At 42.0% G+C, this 22500-nt stretch overlaps 1 protein-coding gene across 1 annotated transcript in view; it reads left to right on the forward strand.

Annotated features, from left to right (window-relative positions):
* LOC145406346 (soluble guanylate cyclase 88E-like) overlaps window positions 1-22500 on the forward strand; it is a 240157-nt gene that overhangs the window by 191974 nt on the left and 25683 nt on the right. The window contains exons 12-13 of the mRNA XM_080277507.1: window positions 1054-1161; window positions 3402-3521. Of these exons, the coding sequence (XP_080133633.1) occupies window positions 1054-1161; window positions 3402-3521 (228 nt within the window). The remainder of the gene's footprint in view (window positions 1-1053; window positions 1162-3401; window positions 3522-22500) is intronic.

The following is a 22500-nucleotide window of genomic DNA, read 5'->3' on the forward strand; positions in this document are numbered from 1 at the left end:
CTCCCTGCCTCTTTCTTCTCTTTGTCTTCCATCTAATTCCGTTTGACTTCTTTCTCCCTTTCCCCTTCCTCAAGTCTCAGAAGCAATCTCTCTCTCTCTCTCTCTCTCTTTATATTCTGCCCTACCTTACACTTTCCCTCTCCTACCTCCACTTGTTTCCTCCTCTCTTAATCCTTTATTTTACTTCTCCCTCTGGCCTTGTTTCATCTCCCTTCCATCCAGTTTATCTCCATTTTCTCTCTCCTCTTTTCTCCTATCCATTGCTTCTCTCTCCTCCCTCACTTCTACCCTCTCCTTTCTCTCTTACATTCAACAATACCCTTAAATTTTCTCACCTAATCCTCCTTCTACCTTTCCCTTCCCCGCTCTCCTTCCTTTAAATTCTCTTCACTCCTCCCTGCCTCTTTCCCAATCCTTTCCTCCATTTCCTCCCTCTATCCCTCTCCCCCAGACTTTCTCTCATGCACTTCCTTTTTTTCCCCACACTCACGATCTCTTATCTCTCTTGGAATTCCCTTTTCTCCCTTGTTTCATGCAATTCCTCTCTCTCCCCCACACTTGCTATCTCTTATCTCTCATACAATTCCTTTATCGCCCACATACTTGCTATCTCTAATCTCTCGCCCACACTCACTCTCACGCAAAGCCTCTCTCTCCCCCCACACTCTCCCACGCAATAACTCTCTTTCCCCCCATACTTTCCCACGCAATACCTCTCTCTCCTCCCACACTCTCCCACGCAATAACTCTCTTTCCCCCCGCACTCTCGCACGCAATACCTCTCTCTCGTTCCCCGCACTCTCTCACACAATACTCCCCTTTCCCCCAACACGTACCATCTCTCACGCCATTCCCCTCTCTCCTCTTACGCCCACGTCCTTGGTATCTTTCGTCTCTCAAACCATTCCCCTCTCTCTCCCTTAATGCCCATACCCTCTCTGCCTCTCTCACACCATGCCTCTTTCCCCTCTTACTCCCACGCCATTGGTATATCTCATCTCTCACGCCATTCCTCTCTCCCCCAACGCCCCCTCCTCGCCGTGGCCTCTTCAGGAAACCACCTAAGGATCCGGGTAGGGGTTCACTCCGGGATGGTGGTGGCAGGTGTAGTGGGGCTCAAAATGCCACGGTACTGCCTCTTCGGGGATGCGGTCAACACAGGTAAGCACTAATTAAACCTACCTGACCACCATATACTGACCATCTTAAGACTTTTTTTTTTAATAATGGAGGCTGTTTCTATGCCTTCCTGGTGTTACTCTCTTTTTTAAGCGAATTTTTGCATCGTTTCTGTTTTTTTTTTTTTCGTTTTAGACGATATTATTTCTGAATTTAAAGCTCCGGAAACCCACGTAGTAATTTCTCCTGTCTTTCAATCATTCTAACTTTCTAATACTTCTTTTAAGACATTGATTACTGGGATTTCTTGCTTACCTCTCCCCCCTTAAAGGAAAATGGTGGACTGCAGACAACACAGACGGGGTGAGAGATAATGAGAGACAGAAACCGTGGATAGATTGAAGGGGGTGACGAGAGAGGACGATGAGATAAAAGACAAACAGATTGATAAGGCAGATATAAATGGGCCACATAACAACGAGTCGGACAAAGCAGGCGGGGTGAGAGATGGATAAACACAGCTACACAGACAGAGGGAGATAACATGTGTGGACGATGGGATAAAAAAAACAGACGATGAGATAAAAAACAGAAAGACAGACATACGACAAAGTGGGTCATATTACTGAAAGAGACCGTAACGATATGGAATTTTTGACGATAATTGTGAAACACGCGGTGATGATAAAATGCAGTAAGTTAGAATGCAGTAAGTCTGGCCTCTTTGTATGGCTGCTGACGACACTGTGTAATGTGGGGTACAGTCTGGGCACACCTAACAATTACAGGTGGTGCATCATCAGGTGTTGCGTAATTAATCGTCAAATAATACGGAGCTGCTAACACCTTGTCGTGGTTTGTTTTAATAATATGGCTCACGGTCAATACGATCCAAACGTCTTACGAATGGATGAAGAGATTTGTACAAAGGAAGCAATGTATGATTGCGTTGGTGGGAGTTACACAGATATAAAATTGTATAGAGACAAGCATAACCAAACAGACAGACAGAAAGACCAAACAGAAAGACACATGTATGGTTAGGTAAATATAAAGTGACAGATAAATTAAGGAAGCACTATGACTAACATTTTATAAATACACGGAGAGAGAGAGAGAGAGAGAGAGAGAGAGAGAGAGAGAGGGGAGGGAAGGAGTGATGGAGAGGGCGTCAGCGATCTCATGAAGGCGACCTGATAGACGTCCCGTGATGAAGAGGTGTGGGGGGAGGTGGGAGGATAGGCAGAGAGGAGGGCAGGCAAGTGAGGGACCAGGCAGAGGGAAGAGGGAGAGAGAAGGGAGGTAAACAGGATGAAAGAAGGGGTGGGGGACGGTAGGCAGGAGTGGGACTGGCAGTCTGGAGGGTAAGCAGGCAGGCAGAGGGAGAGGAAGGGAAGGTAGACAGGAAGAGGAGAGGTATGGAGGAAGAAAGGAGATAGCTGGGAAGTGGGTAGAGAGAAGGATAGGTAGGAGCAAGACAAACTGGGTGGAGGTATATTATATAAGCAGGCAGGCAGGGGGAGAGAAGGGGGGTTGGATACAGAGTAGAAGAGGTAAGAAGAAAAAAAAGGAAGTTGAAAAAAGACAAGTTATAGAAGAATGAGTGAGAAAGAAATCCTGAACAAAGAACGAAGAACATGATAGACAGAAACATATATGGACATCCAACCAATAACATTATGAACACTTTATTGGTAGAACATCTCTCAGGTGAACAATAACATCTGGGATTAGTCTAAGATACCCGCGTCAATGGATGGGAAAAAACCGTGATAATTTTTTTTTTTTTTTAATGATCGTGATTCCCTAGGGTGAACGAAGATATTTGGTGTTACCTTAAAAAAAAAATACCAATGTTCACAAATTTGCTCATGGTTCCCCTGTTTTTCGTCTTGTTCTATTCTCGTTATTGAAAAGGGCTCTGATGATGATGATGATGATGATGATGATGATGATGATGTTGATGATGCACGCCTTCAACACCAAACTGCATTCACCACAGCCAACTCGTGAACCATCCATCTTCCATCCAGATCCCTAATAATAACCAATTTTGAACCATCTTCCATCCAGATCCCTAATAATAAGTGATTCTGAACCATCCGTCTTCCATCCATATCCCTAATAATAATAAATGACTGAACCATCCACCTTCCATCCAGATCCCTAACAATAACAAGTGACTCTGAACCATCCATCTTCCATCCACATCCCTAATAATACGTGATTCTGAACCATCCATCTTCCATCCATATCCCTAATAATAAGTGATTCTGTTGCAGCCTCACGCATGGAGTCGACGAGCGAGGCGATGAAGGTGCACGTCTCGCAAACCACGCGGGAGATCATCTCAAACCGGTACAAGGTCGAGGAGCGGGGCGAGGTCACGGTCAAGGGCAAAGGTCAGTCAGTCGTGGATTTCTTTGGAGGGGGGGGGGTTACTGTATGCTGGGTCAGCTGTTGATAATTCTGACCCTTTTGTACTTTTTCCTTTTCTTTGTTTCTGAATTTTTACCATCACGAGCTAATGGTAAGTTTTGTTTTCTTCTCTTTCTTTTTTCTACTTTCTCTCTCTCTCTCAGCTTAGGAATATTAGCCAGCGTAGGAAAGTAAGAAGCAGAAGCGGCTGGGAGGTTAAAATACAAGTGTGATCGTACAGAACGGAGGGCGCAAAAGTTTGGCTATAGAGGAGTCGTAGGATGCGAAGTGGAGTGGAAAGTACAGGCACGTGCAAAAGTTCGCCGACACTTCTCTACCAAACTTTCTACCACGTCACAGATCCTTCTAACTTTCCAACGTCACAGATCCTTCTAACTTTCAAACACGTCACAGGTGCGTCTAACTTTCTAATGGCACAGATCTTTCCAACATGGCACAGATCCTTCTAACTTTCCAACACGTCACACATCCTTCTAACTTTCCAACACGTCCCGGTCCTTCTCTCCACCCACCATACTACACCCACAACCAAACTTCCCCCTGCCTTTCCTGTGATGCTTGAGTGACGCTTTTCAATTACAACTTGGGCATACAACTTCAGCGTTAGATCGAGCCATTGCAAACTTGAACCGCGTGAGTAATTAAGGTCAAGTTTTCAGACACACACACACACACACACACACACATATATATATATATATATATATATATATATATATATATATATATACACACAATTAAACTTGGAGGAGGAGGAGGAGGAGGAAGAGGAAGTGGGTGATGGCAGACATCATTCTTTAATAAACCTAAAACAATCCTTTGATGTATTTAACTGAGATATTTAATTAACGTAGCTTCACCCTTTCAGTACGATGGCGTCTGCTGTGCTTTATTCTTGTTATCTCCAGACGATTTTATTCAGGTCTGGGGGAGACTTGTAGTGAGAGGGGGAGGGGTTAGATAAAGCCTTAAGTATCGCTTTCCCTATAAGGAGAAATAAATCGCTGAATAAAATCGTCTGGTACCAATGAGAATAAAAGGAAACAAACACTAAATTAATAAAAATGTTTAATGCAACATAAAAGGGAAATATACCTGCAAAATAGCTCAAACCCAGGCTCGTACTCTCGTCCCTAACACTTCTCCTTTGGTGAATTATTTTTGGACATGGCTGGTATCCTTTAGGAGGTTACTTTTGCAGAGAAAGACGATACTGACATGACTTATGTAACATGGAAGACGACAGGTGGGTATAAGTATGTATCAGGTGTAATGAGCAAGATAAATCGTTTAGGAGAAGGTGTTAGGAAGCTTCCTCAACCGACGGGCATACGAGGCCCAGATGGCAATGTTCACAAGGCAAATAAACGAACAAGGACACGGACAAAGACATGGACAAATATACAGACAAACATTATGGGGTGAAAGATTAACAAGAGGTCATAGCAGGTCAAGCGAAGGGTCAACAGCCAAACAACGTTCCAAAGTGGTCATATTAGAGATTGTGGGAGAATAAAGACTGGGGAAAGACTGGAAAGACAAAGAGAAAGAGGGGAAACAGGAAGAAGGAAAGGAAAGGAAGGAGAAGACAAAGACGAGGAGAAGGAAGGAACGGGGGTAGACGAGGAGAGGGGCTGGGGAAAGGAAGAGAAGACAAGAAAGAATGAGGGATGGAATGGGAGAAAATGATGATGATGATGATGATGATGATGATGATGATGATGATGATGATGATGAAGAGGAGGAGGAGGAAGAGGAGGCGAGAAATGGGAAGAGAACTGGAGGAAAGGAAAAAAAGAGCAGGAAGAGAAAATGAAAAAGAAAACTGAAGTGAAATCTCTCTCTCTCTCTCTCTCTCTCTCTCTCTCTCTCTCTAACACCGGATAAAGCTTTGAACAACATCAAAGCCTCAGTGTTTTCCATTTATAGCCAGAAGGGCGGGGGGGGAGGGGGGCAGTGACACTTCAATTAATTTTATCTGAGAGAGGTGAGACAGACAGACAGACAGATATAGACAGGTCGTGACAGGTGTTAGATAGACACATCATGAGATGTGAGATAAAAGGACAGACAGATTGAGAGAGAGAGAGAGAGAGAGAGAGAGAGAGAGAGAGGAGCAGATCAGATCAGATCATTGTAGTCAAAACGTTTTCCTTTTTATCCACGCCATATTTCATTTTCCTGTGTCTTCTCCGGACATCCGCACATTTTACTGTTTTCCTCAGGGGGGGTTTCCTCAGCTGAACAAAATTGTCTGGTGGTAGCAAGAGTAAACAAGTGGTGCTAAGGCACAGCAAACCCGTCCCCGGCAGTCATTTAAGTACTGACGTTATAATAAACACAACAGGCTATCTAGACAAAGATGTCCCATATCAAATCTGGAGTAAATCGGGTGAAAATTGACGATTTTATGCCCATTTGAAATTTTAGGCCCGACCCACCTGACATTGACCCCCCTACCGTTTACTGGGGGGTGACCCCCCTGATGCAGTGAGGCATGTTATAGGATGCAGATTTGAAAGATGCACCTTTAGGATTTGGTTTCATGTCGATATGTTGAATCTGAAAGGAGTTATGGCGATTTTTTTTTTTTTTTTTTTTTACATTTTTTTTGGCCTACAGCCTGGGCCTTGGACCAATTTGGCCTAAAATTTAATCAGGCGATCAGAAGGTCATAGCCCATCATCCCTGTAATTGTAGTCAAAATCGCACCAGCAGTTTTCGCGTTAAGTTGTTAACTGACGGAGACAAACAGACAAACCGAGTGAAAACAATACCCGTCCCCAAGCCCCATCGGGGCGGGGACGCGTAATGATCCACGAGGGACGACGGGTCAGTGTGTAGTAACTGACACAGGCTATACCCGTTCAAGGTCAAGCGATTTTCCTCATGTGAATAAAATCGTCTGGTGGTTGCCGGAACGTAATATCCATGGCTCGTATTCTCGTCGATTAAGGAAGCTCCCTAATACCTTTTTCTAAGCGATTTATTTTGTTTATTACACCCTCTTGTCCTAATCTGCAACATAAATCCATCCTATATCGCCATTCTCTGCATAAATAACGTGCAAAAGGATATTACCCAGCCATATCCGGAATACAAATCGCTAAGGAGGAAGTGCTAGGGAGCCTCCTTACCCGACGAGAACCCAGCGCTTGAATGGGATCAGTGAAGTGACAGCGATTGGGTTCAGATTTTTTTTAATAAGGGGATTTAATTGGTATGCCTTGTTTACTTCACTTGGCTGAGTCACTGTTGCGAATCTATCTCCCTCTCCCTCTCTCTCTTTCTCACTCTCTCTCTCCCTGGAGGGCATCGTTCTCTTGAGGCCGAAACGCCTGATACATGTTGAAGAGGAGGAGGAGGAGGAGGAGGAGGAGGAGGAAAAAGAAGAGGAGAACAATGACATGAACAGGAGGAAGAGGACGAGATTTTTTTTTTTTTTTTATGTGAGGAAGAACGAACCAAAGGCAACGAGCCTGCAAAACTATTCCTTCCAAGAGAAAAACAAAATATAAGAGAGAGCCAAATTCAAGATCCGATCATTTCCAGATGCCTGGACACACTGCGTTTGAAAAACTGGAGATCATAGGAAGTAGGAAATACTGACAGAGGGAGACAGTTCCAGAGCTGACCTGTTGCATAAATGAAGGACTGGGAGTAACGGTTAACTCTTGCATTAGAGAGTTGGACAGAAAAGGGATGAGAGTTTGCTGCAAGACGGGATGAGGAGAAAGAAGAGAAAGAGGAGATATGGAGGAGGAGGGAAGGTTGTGAGATAAATGGAAGGGAGGATGATGTTGGAGAGAGAGAGAGAGAGAGAGAGAGAGAGAGAGAGAGAGAGAGAGAGAGAGAGAGACGGCGGGGAAGAAGAGGAGGAGCAACATGAGGATGAGATAAGGAAGGGTAGGAGGGAAATGGAGAGATGGAGGAAGAGGAAGAGAATCGCTTTTTTCTTTCTCCTAACCCCATTACGAGATAGACAGAAACAAGCATGCAGGAAACACACCCTTTTCTTCCCCCAACTGAATCACTCACTCACTCATCCACTCGCACGAAGCCTCTGTTTCATGTTATAAAGTATTTTTATTTTTAGCTTTAAGTTTTCCTTCCACATCATGGATACACAACATTCCCCTCCCCCCGAGAGAGAGAGAGAGAGAGAGAGAGAGAGAGAGAGAGAGAGAGAGAGAATGACAAAAATGAGTAAACGAAATGGAGGAATGCGATCGATGAGACAAGAAAATGAGAAAAGAGAGCTATGTAGATAAGATTGGAGGAGGAGAAGGAGGAGGAGGAGGAGGAGGAGGAGGAGGAGGAGGAGGAGGAGGAGAAGGAGGAGGAGGAGGAGGAGGAGGAGGAGGAAGGGTGAGAATGAGAACAGAAGTTCTATTATGGAGAAAGATAGGAGAAAAGAGATAATAAGGACGAACGCGAAAAAAAAAGACAAAAGAGAGGCAAAGAAAAAAACAGACGAAAAAACACGAGAAATTCACTGACGGAAATGGCGACAGAAAATAATAGATTAGAGAGAAAAAAAGAAAAATGAAGAGAAAAGAAATGGAGAGAGAGAGAGAGAGAGAGAGAGAGAGAGAGTACTGATAACGGAGAGATAGTGATGACGGAAGGCAGGAAGTGGGGGGAGGGGGAGGAAGAAATAGGGCTATTCACGATGGAAAAAAGAAATGGAAAGAAAAATGAGGAGAGGAAAGTGGAAAATTATCACCGTCATCTTTCTAGCCACCACCACCACCACCACCACCACCACCATCATCATCACCACCGTCATCAATCTGGCAATAGCATCGTTTACCATCATCGCATCGTTTACCATCATCATCATCGACGTAATTTCTTTTCCTTCACAATGTCTTCGTTATATCTTGATTCTTATTCGTTTTCTTCATCATCATTATCACTCAGTATCATCATTAACCATCATCATATCCCATTTTCCTTATTATTTTCTTCGCTTTTCTGCTGTTTCCTCTTCTTCATCATCATCATCATGTCTTTTTTTTTCACTCCACACCTTCTTCGCTTCTCTCCTGCTTCTTCCTATTCTGTAATCAACATTTTTTTTCTTCATGTTTTCTTCGCGTTTCTTTTTCTTAATCGTGTCCTTTTTTTTACTTCAAATTTTCTTCGCTTTTCTTCTGCTTCTTCTTATTCTTTAATCAGCATTATTTTCTTCGCTTTTCTTTTTCTCAATCGTGTCTTTTTTTACTTCATATTTTCTTCGCTTTTCTTCTGCTTCTTCTTTTCTTTAATCATTTTCTACTTATTCTGTTTTTGTTCTTCCTTGCCATCGCCCCATCACAGATTCCTACGTCGTACAGGTGGTGTGAGTAGAATCCACCTTTTCCTGAAGCCTTTCAAGAGATAATGGCCAGGTAGAAGAACCCATTAGCTGACTGTCCGATAAATGACATGGAAGGCGTATCCAGTCACTCACCATTTATATTATTTATTTATTTATTCTATTTACTTATTGTTGTCTTAAGTCACATCAGACCCGTATCCATTCACTCCTCATTTATTCTTATTTATTTATTTATTCAGATTTATTTATTTATGAATTTATTTATTAGTGCCCGATAAGTAACAAGGAGGGTGTATCCATTCACTCCCCATTATTTACTTATTTATTTATTTATCTACTTATTTATTTTTATGCTTAACAGAAGAGAGGGGGAAGTATGTAGCGAGAGAGAGAGAGAGAGAGAGAGGGGGGGGGGTACAACAGGGGGAGATGGAGAACAAATTAAGGAGTGAAAGTGAGAGGAAGGATAGGGTGGAGGAAAACAGGGAAGAGGGGAATGTGAGAGAGAGCAAACAGAGGGGAAGGCAGACGACGTGACAACAAAAGGTGAGGAGCAAGGACGCGAATAAAGGGAATAAAGAAAAGCAATAAAACAATACCGGATATCAATAGAGGGGACAAATAAAATAATCACAATAACATAAATCAAGAGGAAACAAAGAAGAGGAGTAAAACAATAACGCATTAACAAAGACAGAGCAAAGAAAAAGCAGAAAATAAATCGAGATGGAGGGAATAAATAAAAGGTAAAAATAAAGCAAATTTAAAAAAAAATGGCAGACAACGCAAATAAATAAACCAATAACTCAAATAAACAATGAGAAGAAAGAAAAGGAATAAAACAATAACGCAATTAAACAGAGGGTAAAACTTAATAAAACGATCAAGGCCAACCCCGTATTATCCCTTCAAGGTGTAATACTCAAGGCGAAGATCCCGTAGATTAGTACACTTGGGGGTAGATGACCAGCCTAGCACTTGGTGGCACTATATGATCGAAAAACCTCGTCACCGCTTGGAAATTGACCCTATGCACGTAAAATGGGGGATACCAAAATGAAAAATGAAAAGTGGGGGGAGAAACAAGTGGAAAAGAGGTCATGAACTATTGAGAAAAAGACGGGGAGGAATAAAGAAGTGAAAAATAAAAGTCACAAGCAAATAAAAAGAGAAGACCTTAAGCTGGAAACTGACGTAAATAAGATATGGTTAATAATACACGAGGAAGTATTAAGAATAAAAGGAAAATGAAAAAAAAAAATAATGGGATGGAGACAACAACTGATGAGAAATGAAGTGTGGAAGAGAAATGCAAGAACGACACGAGAGAGAGAGAGAGAGAGAGAGAGAGAGAGAGAGAGAGAGAGAGAGAGAGAGAGAGAGAGAGAGAATAAGGAGAGTCTAAGCGGAAAAGTTGACCTGTTTTTATGCGCCACCCAACAAGGCAAAGTTATCCACTTATAGGCAAGGGTCAGAGGGGAGAGAGGGGTAGGGAGGGCGTGGGGGGAGAAAGGGGTAGGAAGGGAGTCGGCAGGATAAGAGGGGTGGGGAGGGAGTCGGGAGGAGACAGGGATAAGGAGGGAGTCGGGGGGAGAGAAGGGTAGGGAGGAAGCAACACTCATTGAAATATGTATAAAGCTGACTGAATGGGAATGAAAAGTTACGCAAGTGGATGTGAGTGAAAGTGTCAGCCACCTCCCTCCCTCCCTCTCTCTCTCTCTCTCTAACTTTGCAGCTTGTGATACTAATTATTGCTGGTGTGTCAAAGAGAACGATAGAGGAAATGTAAAGCAACACTGAAGCGAACAAGAAATTTATAAACACAAATAAAAACTATGTAATTTTGTACGGCACAGTTTTAATAAAGCTAATTCCACCGCTACTTTTATTAATGATAAAAATAAATGTAACCACAATTCGGGCCACCTGATGAAATTTGACATAATTAGACATTCTTAACGAAAAATTTACTGTAAGGGACAATTTTTTTTTTTTTTTTTTTTTTTTTTTTTTTTTTTTTACGACTGCGCCTGAGCACAAATGTTCAAACTATATTTCTATTCCTGTGAACAGCTTGCCATGGAAACAAATTACAGACCATTAAAGAAGCTAGTTACAGTCTGTTATGTCAATCCTATATATACTGTTAGCCTTTCTCTGTACGTTATGTCACATGCCCATTTGCTCCATTTTTCATTCTATTCTTCTTTAAACGTTTTCAGCACGAAGTCGTCTCTACATTTTTTCTTGCCACAACAGACAGAACTCTCATGAAGCTGGGGGGTGGGGGGTTAAAGACACAGCTAAGACTTTAAAAAATACGGAATGGTCAAGCTTAACTATGCCTGAATTTTGGGATGTCCAGGCATATTTCAGGGGTGGACAGCGCAACCTCGTCCACCCCTCTTTCTAAGCAGCTAAATCTGTCTCGAACCTACTCGCGATTTTTGCTATCATCATCACGAGGATCCTTCCCAGCTTTTTAAATATAATCGTCTGGCAAATAAGACAAAAAGTAAAAAAGATCTTACAGAAACAGTTAAGTTTCTCATGCTATAATCTGACCTTATTTCTCCTTTCATTAATATTTTTCTGTCCCTATTTCAGTCTCCTCCTCCCCTTTTGATGGCAAACTTGTCATAAATCATATCCCCCTCCCCACATTTTTTTTTTTTTTTTAGTAAACTCGCCATAACTAATACTATCTTATTACGTTCTGCCTCCTCTTTTGTTAGCCTCTATTCCTTTTACTCTTCCTTTTATTGTCTATCTCTACCTTTTATTCCTCCCTCAGCGTCTGGGTAGTGTGGTAGGAAAGACCAGTTCCCACCTTCCTGTTACCAGACTTTCCGTGGACCAAATAAAATAGTTCTTCCTTTTATGTTTACAGTCCCCCATTTTCTTTCCCACCTTTCTGCTCCTGGACTTCTTGTTATCGTCTGCTGCTCTCTCTCTCTCTCTCTCTCTCTCTCTCTCTCTCTCTCTCTCTCTCTCTAACTTTTTGTGGGGTACTGCCATAAAAAAAAAAAAAAAAGGGTCCAAGAATTTCTGACCCTCGGCAATAATTCTTTCTCCCACAATATTCCACCCTTCCCTCAGTGTCCAACTATCTATCTATCTATCTATCTACCTATCCATCTATCTACCTATCTACGATCCTCGCTGCTCCCACAACAAACCATCCCTCTCTCGTATACTTCCAGGCACTGTCTATCATTTTATCGACTTCTATCAGACTCTTTCCACTCCTGTATACATTTCGCTGGTTGGCATCAGTGCTAGCCATTCAAGGATCACTGTTATATAGCATGTTTGAAGGGACTAAGAATAAATGTTATGTTTCTCCATACTTTTCCTCTTCCGCTGCTCCTCTCCTTTACCTCTCTCATCTCCTCCAGCCTCTCTTCCTGTCCACACATTCTCTTATTCTTCTCAATTTTCATCTTCGTCCTTCACACACACACACACTTACCTACTATACCTCCACCTCACGCTTCATCCTCTCTTATCGAGCTCTCTGCCACACCTCACCTTTTCTCTGATACTTTAGCCACAGCATGCATTTTTCCTTTTCGTTCCTGGACGCCAGTTTTATTTTGCTCAATTTATCGTCGGGGAGCTACGTGCAGCGAGTGGTTTTGTTCCATACACCCCTCACCTCACTCATATAATTCCTTCACCTCGTTTCAACTTCACATACTTACAGCGCAACACATATCGCCGCCTCTCTGTTCCCAAACCCCTCTCCGCCTTACCTCCCTACCTCACCTCACCTCTCTATAACCTCACTAATTTACACTGCAGCACATAACACACCATATTACTTCACACCTTCCCCTCCCCACCTCACTCCCTCACTTCTCTAACAAACACAAATTTAAAACATACCACATCCTATCACCTTACACCTCCCCCTCACATCATTCCCTTATCTCTCTACAAACTCACACATACTCAACACAGCACATCAACACCTAACACCACCCACTCATCCTTCGCACCTCTGACCCTCATTTCACTCTCCCCTCACGCGCTCCTTTCTCTCCCCACTCTCACACATTCTCAGTACAACATAGGAGAGTCTACGTACTTTTACTCAAGAGGTCTGCTGTGAATTTTTTTTTAATGACAGTACCTGCTCTTGTATCAGCTTCCTTTATGATCTTTACTCTCTCTCACTTTCTCACTCTCTAGCTCACACTACCTTTCACGATATCCCTTTTACGTCCTGTATTTCTTTCTTGTCTCGTTTATTTTCCTCTCCCTCCCTTCCTCCCAACAATAACCCCACATTCTCTCTCTCTCTCTCTCTCTCTCTCTCTCTCTCTCTCTCTATTTTCTGCCTCTTTATCTCCTTCACTCTCTCTTTTTATCAGCACACCGCTTTTTCCTCTCTTTTCTTTCTCGCTCCATATTTTCAAGTTCGTATTGAAGTAAGATAAGGAAGCTTCCTACTATCTAATCCTTATCAGTTCATCTTTGCAATTTCCATACGACACGTAATTATCGGTTTGGGTGTTATTATGCAACCAATATCGGAAATTTAAAGACTTTCAATGTCATAAAGAATATTAATCAGTATAAAAAAAAAAAAAAAAAGATGAATGAGTGAAAAAAGTATGTAAGGAACAGGTGTACTGGAGTTTCTGGAGGTAATGTGATCTGAGTCTTTAATCTTTCCTATATTAATTTCATCCTGCCTTACTTCTTCCGTTCTCGTAATTTGTATATCTTCCAGTTCTGCTTTCACATTCCTCTCTCTCTCTCTCTCTCTCTCTCTCTCCATCTATAAACCTATCTATCCAACAATCAAATACTATACTCATCTGCACCTTCTACCAAATCACAAACCAATTTATCCATCCATCCATTTGGCCATTCATCCATCTGTCTATCTGTCCAATTATCTATCTTCATCCTCATATGTATCTATCCCACCATTCAACAGGAAATCAATCAAGCTGTCTATTTAGTCACTCATTCATCCATCTCCCTGCCCCTCTCAGCTCCCCCATCCCACCCCCACCCCATGTGACACCATTTCCCACTCCATTAACGCTCAATTCACTCTTAATTACTCTTAATTAATGTTAAAATTATTCACCCCTTCCCCTCGAATTACAGGCCCGGTTGAACGAGAATATATGAACCGTAAAATAATTGCCTTGGAAAATTAATAACCCTGAGTGACTCTCTCTCTCTCTCTCTCTCTCTCTATCAGGGCCGTATTGTTCACCTGAATAATACAACGATGAAAACACCCACCACTAAAAAAAAAAAAAAAAAAAAAAAAAAAAAAAAAAAAAGCATAAACATTTTTTGGGTGTCAACGATGAAAACACCCACCTAAAAAAAAAAAAAAAAAAAAAAAAAAAAAAAAAATTTTTTGGGGTGTCAATATATTTCACACCGACCTTGACCTAACCATACACCGTTTCAACATTCAATTTTTTTTACAGGCGAGCAGAGGATGCAAAAACAAAAAATAATAATAAATCCATACACCAGATTACAGGTGATAATGGAAATAGGTTCGATTTTCGGATTATTAGTCTTGGAGATACCGTGCGAATTTTACGAATATTACTCTTGGAAATATTCGGCCTAGGAATATCAGTGTTGGAAATATACTCTGGAAATATACAAGTATGTGGTGCAACTCGTATTCCTTATTAGATGTGCCAGGAGCCGAGACTGGAAATATTAGCCTTGGAAATATCAGTGATGGAAATATCAGCCTTGAAAATATCAGTGTTGGAAATAATAGCCATGGGAATATCAGTGATGGAAACATTAGCCTTGGGAATATCAGTGTTGGAAATATTAGCCTTGGGAATATCAGTGTTGGAAATATTAGCCTTGGGAATATCAGTGATGGAAACATTAGCCTTGGGAATATCAGTGTTGGAAATATTAGCCTTGGGAATATCAGTGATGGAAATATTAGCCTTGGGAATATCAGTGAGGGAAATATTAGCCTTGGGAATATCAGTGAGGGAAATATTAGCCTTGGGAATATCAGTGTTGGAAATATTAGCCTTGGGAATATCAGTGAGGGAAATATTAGCCTTTGGAATATCAGAGTTGGAAATATTTGTTTTGGGAATGCCTGTCACACCTGTCTCAAAACATAAGCTTTAAAAATACCTGTCGTGTATATATGAAATTTAGTATTAACTGTCCTATCTATCTATTTGTCTATCTATCTATCCTGGAAACATGAAAATCAGTCTGTGGCGCAGTTACGGAGGGGGGGGGGTCGGATAAGCACCCTCCCCCCCCGTCAGACCTTTCACCCCCTCTCCCACTGGCTCCCCGTTTGATATATTGGATCCTTGATTTGGCTCCCCATTTGATATACTGGATCATTTAATTTGGCTCCCCATTTGGATCATTCAGTTTGGCTCCCCATTTGACATATTGGATCATTCAATTTGGCTCCCCATTTGATATATTGGATCATTCAATCTGGCTCCCCATTTGATATATTGGATCATTCAATCTGGCTCCCCATTTGATATTTCGGATCATTCAATTTGGCTCCCCATGTTGGATTATTTAATATATTCAAAGTGTGTATCAGTGGACTCCCCAGAATAGGACTCCCCCCCACCTGGACTCCCCATTTCTGGACACCTGGACACCCCGCTGGAATCAGGCCTGGACGCCGGAAAAATGAGCTTTGGGACACTCCTGGAAATTAGAGCTTTGAGAATGACCGTGCTGGAAAATGAGACCTGGAATTATCAGTCATGGATTTCTGGAACTGCGAGTAATTAATTAATATAATAATTTATTTAATGTCAGTCCTAGATGTATGAATTTTTTGGAATGTCAGTCCTGGAAATAAAAGTGATTGAAATATTACACAGGTTCTGGAATTAAGGGGTACAGAAATATGGTACACACACACACACACACACACACACACACACACACACACACACACACACACACACACACACACACGCACGCACAAATGCTCCCTCTGAAACTCCCTTTTCTTTTACACAAACCCTGATCTTTTTAAATGAATATAAAGGGAGAAATTTCACTAACTTCCCAAAACCCTGTAAGAAAAAAAAAATACTCAGGATAACTTCGCTATTTTTCCTTTGTGAAACTACGGACGAAAATATTTGACATTAACTCCGGGAACGTGTTTTTCTTCTCGGCCTTCTGAAAACACACACACACACACACACACACACACACACACACACACACACACACACACACACACACCGCTCGCTGGTGCAGTGGTAACGCTCTCGCTTCCCTACTGGTGGACGGGAGTTCGCGCCTCGCTCAGGTTGCGAAAAAGTTTCACTGACGAAGTGGGTGGTTACTGTCCCCCTGGAGCAAGGGGACGGGTGTGTGCGTGTGTGAAGGTCACAGCCTTGCCCTTAGATCGGACTATATGAGCTCTCAGCTCCCTTCCGGGAGGGTAAAAGCTGACCATCACGACCATCAAGTGATCCTGACCGACCCGGTGAATTATACACACACACACACACACACACACACACACACATTTTTTCTTTATCTCGGAACGCAAGCACAATCCATCCTCCCTCCCCCCGTCTCTCTCTCTCTCTCTCTCTCTCTCTCATTCTTCATCGATTTTCCGCATAAAAATGAAAAATGAATCATAATACAGACAGTCAGAGAAATGGAGTGGAATGAGGGATGGTGAGGGGAGGCTGGAGATGGGGATGAGGAGAGAGGGAGAGGGAGGGGACAGAAAATGAGGGAGGGGGGAGAGAAAGTGAGGGAGGGAAAGGGGACAAAATGAAGGAGGAAGAGAGGAGAGAAAACAAGGGAGAGGGGAGAGAAAATACATACACACACACACACACACACACACACACACACACACACACACACACAGTCGCCTGGTATTGCGGCCTTCCCCAAATTTTCTCCCTCAACCCCTGGAATGCAAATTAACGTCCAACTCTCCGCCAGAACGAGAAAAAAGGCAAAGAAAAAAAAAGACGTATTAAATGTCAAGGACCACATTTTTTTTTTTTACTGGAAACGGAAAAATAAAAAGATGTATTGAATGCGAAGGACGACTTTTTTTTTCTATTGCACGTGGAAAAAAAAGTGAAATGCCAAGGACCCTAGTTCATATTGCAAACGAAAACAAAACGTATTAAATGCCACGGACCACATTTCTCACTGTAAACAAAAAAGAAGCGAATTTTTTGTATCTGAAACGAAAAAAAAAATATCAAACGTCAAAGATCAAATTTTTTTTTTATTGCAGACACAGAGGATTTTAATACTTCCATGGCTAAATTCACTTATAAGATTTAACATGCCTTGGGGAATTTCAGTATTCAATGATAATACTCGTTAAACTTCACAGATTGGTTTCGGGATTTCATTTTCACATTTTACAAGTACCTGGTTAATCTCCTATACTCATTTTTCATCGCAATTTATAAACAGAAGACTCCACATAACTCAAAATGCTACTCTCTTCCCTTTATACCTAGAACAAAACTCACTGACGTCTCCCCTGGCACAAACCAGACACGGAAGGTCCAGTTTTCAAATATCTGCCTTTCTCTGTGGTAAGAGATGTAAGGTTGATTGTAACATAAGGGTAGGCAAGTAAAGCTGATACATTCCAAGCCGAATACTGTCAATTTAGCTGTTTACCATTACGCCTCAAGAGCTTGCCTCAGTTGACTTATACAGAACACGGAATAAACTTTAGGTGAATCCACTGCTTGATTCAGAAACTACTGTGATGCTCTGAACACATATTTAAGAGAGTGATGATCGCGTGAACAAAATCATATCTACTTCGTTGTCGTCTACAAAGAACCCCGTCATCCCCACATTTCCGGAGGTATACAAGGGACCAGGGAAACGGGAGCCGGTCAGGTTGTGAAGCAGGGACAGGTCAAGCAGAGGCGTAGGGTCAAGTCGGAGAAGAGGTCAGGGAGAGGAATACAGGGCACAGGGGACGCAGGCATTTGTCAGGCAGAGAGGCAGGCAGGGAGGGGAAGACATTGGACCAGGGAGGCAGGCAGGCAACAGGCAGGGAGGAAGGCAGAGAAAGGGATTGAGGAGAATGGGGTCAGGAGAGAAACTAGGTTAGTGACATCAAATCCATGACGTCAAGTTAGGTTATAGCCTGGCCAGCATCACCTCAGCTTCAATATATCCATTAAATCACCAATACCTACGCTCCAATGCATTCACTAAATCACCAATACCTACGCTCCAATATATCCACTAAATCACCAATTGGTCCAACTAACACCAGACTGTTTTATTCAGGTAAGTGAGGCCTAACAGCCTCAGTGTTAGGGCAGTCCACACCGTAATGAAGGGGATATAAATCGTGTTGAGGGCAAACTGTTACATCGGGATATTGCTCACATTTATACGACATAACTCAAGATTTCAAAATGAATGGAGATGAAAATAAAGGTCAGTGTTTTAAAAGAGAAAATGTTGGAATGTCTGAAATCCTGGTCACAGGTAAAAATATGGAACATCGTCCACGATATTCAGAATTCGGTGTTTTGAAAGGGAACAGATAAGGATCAAGGATCTGTGATAAGTTAGACTGAAGTGGTACCATATACCGGTGAGTGTGTGTGTGTGTATATATATATATATATATATATATATATATATATATATATATATATATATATATATATATACACACACACACACACACGGTAAAAAAAATATCGCGCAGGAGGGGTACGATGATATCTGAAATGATCAATACAGCTTGTTTAGCGCTTGAAAAATTAATTGATTATCATCTGAATATGCCTCCAGTAACAATATCAACAGTATATTGTTACATGAAACCAATCTATGACATATTTATGTACGCATGTTTGACAACAAGGGGAAAAATCACCAAACATTAATAGAGTCCATCATCCGTGGCGTCAGAAGCTGCTTCAGTCCAAATGTGCACCGATACTTTTCTTATCGTGTGTAGGTATGTGTCCATATATATATATATATATATATATATATATATATATATATATATATATATATATATCCATCTATCATCTAATCCTATGTTGCCCCATGAGGAGCGTAGGAGCCCGGGGCTAGACAAGTTGGTCCTGGCATTTAAGATGAGAGTGACCAGCCTCACTGATCCCTGAGTGGCATTACGTGAGCAAAAAGCCCCAACCACCCCTTGGATACACACCTTCACCGGCTCAATCCGATTGAAGCACCTTTATTACCCACTAAACCACCAGGCGCCAATAGAGAGAGAGAGAGAGAGAGAGAGAGAGAGAGAGATAATGGTATGCGTGTATGTATGCATGCATGTGTGTGTGTGTGTGTGTAAGAATATTATTTCACAATATCTTACCGCTTTTTTCACGTGTAAGAAAAACTGATATAGATTACACAGAAAGAATATCAAACAATCAGATACTTAAAGTCTAAAGAGCAGTCCATCACCCAACACACACAAACAACACAAAATAAAGACACCGAGTAGGAGCATGAAACACCACCAATCCACCTAAACACCTCCACTCTCCCTCCCCGCCCGCCCCACCCTCTCCCCATCCTCCGTGGCTAATCACCCGGAGAGAGAGGCATGTGGGGGGGGGGAAGGGGAAGGGAAAGGGGGAGACGGAAAAGGGGGAAGGGGATAAGGGAGTGGCTGGATAGTTGGGCAGGAGAATGGGAGGGAGGATAGTGAGAATGAAGAGGGATGGTGAATGGAGGAGGGTTCGAGAGAGAGAGAGAGAGAGAGAGAGAGAGAGAGAGAGAGAGAGAGAAATAGCAGTAGTAAGAAGCTCAAAGGCAAAGTAAAGAAAGGAAGACAGAAAAAGAGAAGAGAGAGAAAGGAAATGGGAGGAAGAGGCAGCAAAGATGGAAAAAGAGGAGGAGGAAAGTATGGGAGAGAGGAAGGAGGAAAGAGAGGGATGGAAGAGGGGAAGAGGAGGAGGACAGGAGGGAAGGAAGAGGGGACATGAAGAAAAGGGGAAGGAGGGAGAGAGAAATTCTGGTGGGGGGGGGGGAAAGGGAAAGAGGCCATTGCTCCTCCTGATAAACCCTGGTCTAAATTTAGGCTTGGAGAGAGAGAGAGAGAGAGAGAGAGAGAGAGAGAGAGAGAGAGAGACGGGGATAGGAAGGAAGGGATAGGGTGTCGGTGCTGGAGTCTGAATTAGGCGACACACACACACACACACACACACACACACACACACACACACACAAACACACACAGGGCTAAAATGAAATATTCCACTCCGCTTTATTACTTCTCACACCAATGTTTCTTTTTCTCACTTTTATTTTCCCTCTTTTCATGCTTCCCCATCCTCTTTCAAAAATATATAGGAAACGATACTTAATGCATCAATATATCCTTTTATCACATCTTATTCTACGATCTACATATCCTTATTATTACCATCAACATCATTATAATCATCATCGTAAACATAATAATCATCATTTGTTACCATCATCATCATCATCATCAACATCAACATAATAATCATCATCAACAACATAATCATCATCACCATCACCACCATAATTATAATCATCAATATCACCGTCCTCATCCTCATCATTATATTCTCCTCATAAATTACTCATTAAATAATTATCGAACATTTATTACCCAAATTTTATTTTAAAAAAACACTACGGTACAATATTTCACTGACTACCCACATATTAGTAAACAAAAGACAATGAGGAGGGACAAACAAAAGCTATTGACTCTCTCTCTCTCTTTCTCTCTCTCTCTCTCTCTGTAGGTATGTTCGTGGCAGGTGTGTATGTGCTTATGGCGGTGTCAGCTCCTGTTTGTTGTCACTTAGAGAGAGAGAGAGAGAGAGAGAGAGAGAGAGAGAGAGAGAGAGAGAGAAAACATATGTGTGTGTGTGTGTTAGAATAAGGGAGAAAGAAAAACAGTACAGACCCACACACTCATCCAGACACGCACAAGGACAAATACAGACACACCAACATATGCACAAATTTAGTCACACACATACACACACACACACACACACACACACACACACACACACACACACACACACACACATAAAACACAGAGATATCCCCGACCCTGGAAAAAACACAAATTGACAAGAAAAACAAACACAAAAGCACTCATCCTGGCCATGGCACACGAATAATTAATTACTTCCGTCCACACACACACACACACACACACACACACACACACACACACACAGCTGAGGTGTATACGTGTACGTGGAATGGGAGCATACTCGGAATATTGGTTAAGTGGAACACGTGAATTACGTAAAGTGGAGAGAGAGAGAGAGAGAGAGAGAGAGAGAGAGAGAGAGAGAGAGAGAGAGAGAGAGAGAGAGACTAACACTCGACACAAAACTAATCTTAATCCTGTCAGTACGAGAACCTCTAAAATAAAAATAAAAACATCATACAACATTGAATATAATAGTCATCGTACTGAAGGAGTCCAGGTGATTGTTTCTAAACCTTTACTACTACTACTACTATTACTACTACTACTAATAATAATAATTTCTATGGCTGGAAGAGGGGTCAAGATGATGATGATATGATGATGATGACGACGAGAGCAACAATAATAGCAATAACAACACCATCATAGAGAAAACTATACTACAAAGTCCCGGATCTCTAACACAATACCCATCCTTCCAAAAACAATTAAAACCATAAGAGACAATGAACCGACCAGTTAAATTCAGATCCAACTTAATCCTTTATACATATATATCACTAAAGGCAATAACAAAAAAGATATGACCTGCATTTAGTCGTTTTTAACAGAGAGAGAGGCGGGGGGGAGTGAAATAATACTGGTACCGTATGTACAACTGCATTAAAAATGGGGAGTGGAAATGTTTTTTATGTCCGGTTGCGGGGTGCTGCACGACTCTCTCTCTCTGTCGTTGCACCACCACCCATATACAGAGAGAGAGAATCGGTAAGGCAGTTTTGTATAATTATATTCGTCTGAAAGTTAGAACACCAAACGTAAAAAGTCATCGAAATGAAGATAAAATTAATTAAACTGCACCTACACACACACACACACACACACACACACACACACACACACACACACACACACACAAACACACACACACACACACACACACACACACACACACACACACACACACACACACACACACACACACACACACACACACACACACACACACATACACGCACGCATGCATGCACGCACGCTATCAGGTTTTCTCCCCTGACCTAATTTGACCAACTATGTAATCAGGTTATCCATGCATGATACTCAGTCCCTGTGTGTGTGTGTGTGTGTGTGTGTGTGTGTGTGTGCAGCGTGACCAGCACACAGGACCGAGAGATCGCTGGAGAACGATACTCTCTCTCTCTCTCTCTCTCTCTCTCTCACCGCCCTCAAGCCTCTCAACTCATCACCACACCTCACTCCTCCTCACCACTCACAGCCTCCCTCCTTCATTTACTCATCCACTTTAACCCTCACACATCTGATCTGTTCCAATTCCTACCACTGTTCAGGTATCACTTCTTTTACAACTGCCAATTCTGTCCACAAAAATGACTAATAATTTTCGCTACCT

Source organism: Coenobita brevimanus, chromosome 70 (genome assembly GCF_032717465.1).
Source record: "Coenobita brevimanus isolate Jiangsu-jjx chromosome 70, ASM3271746v2, whole genome shotgun sequence".
Lineage (NCBI taxonomy): Eukaryota > Metazoa > Arthropoda > Malacostraca > Decapoda > Coenobitidae > Coenobita > Coenobita brevimanus.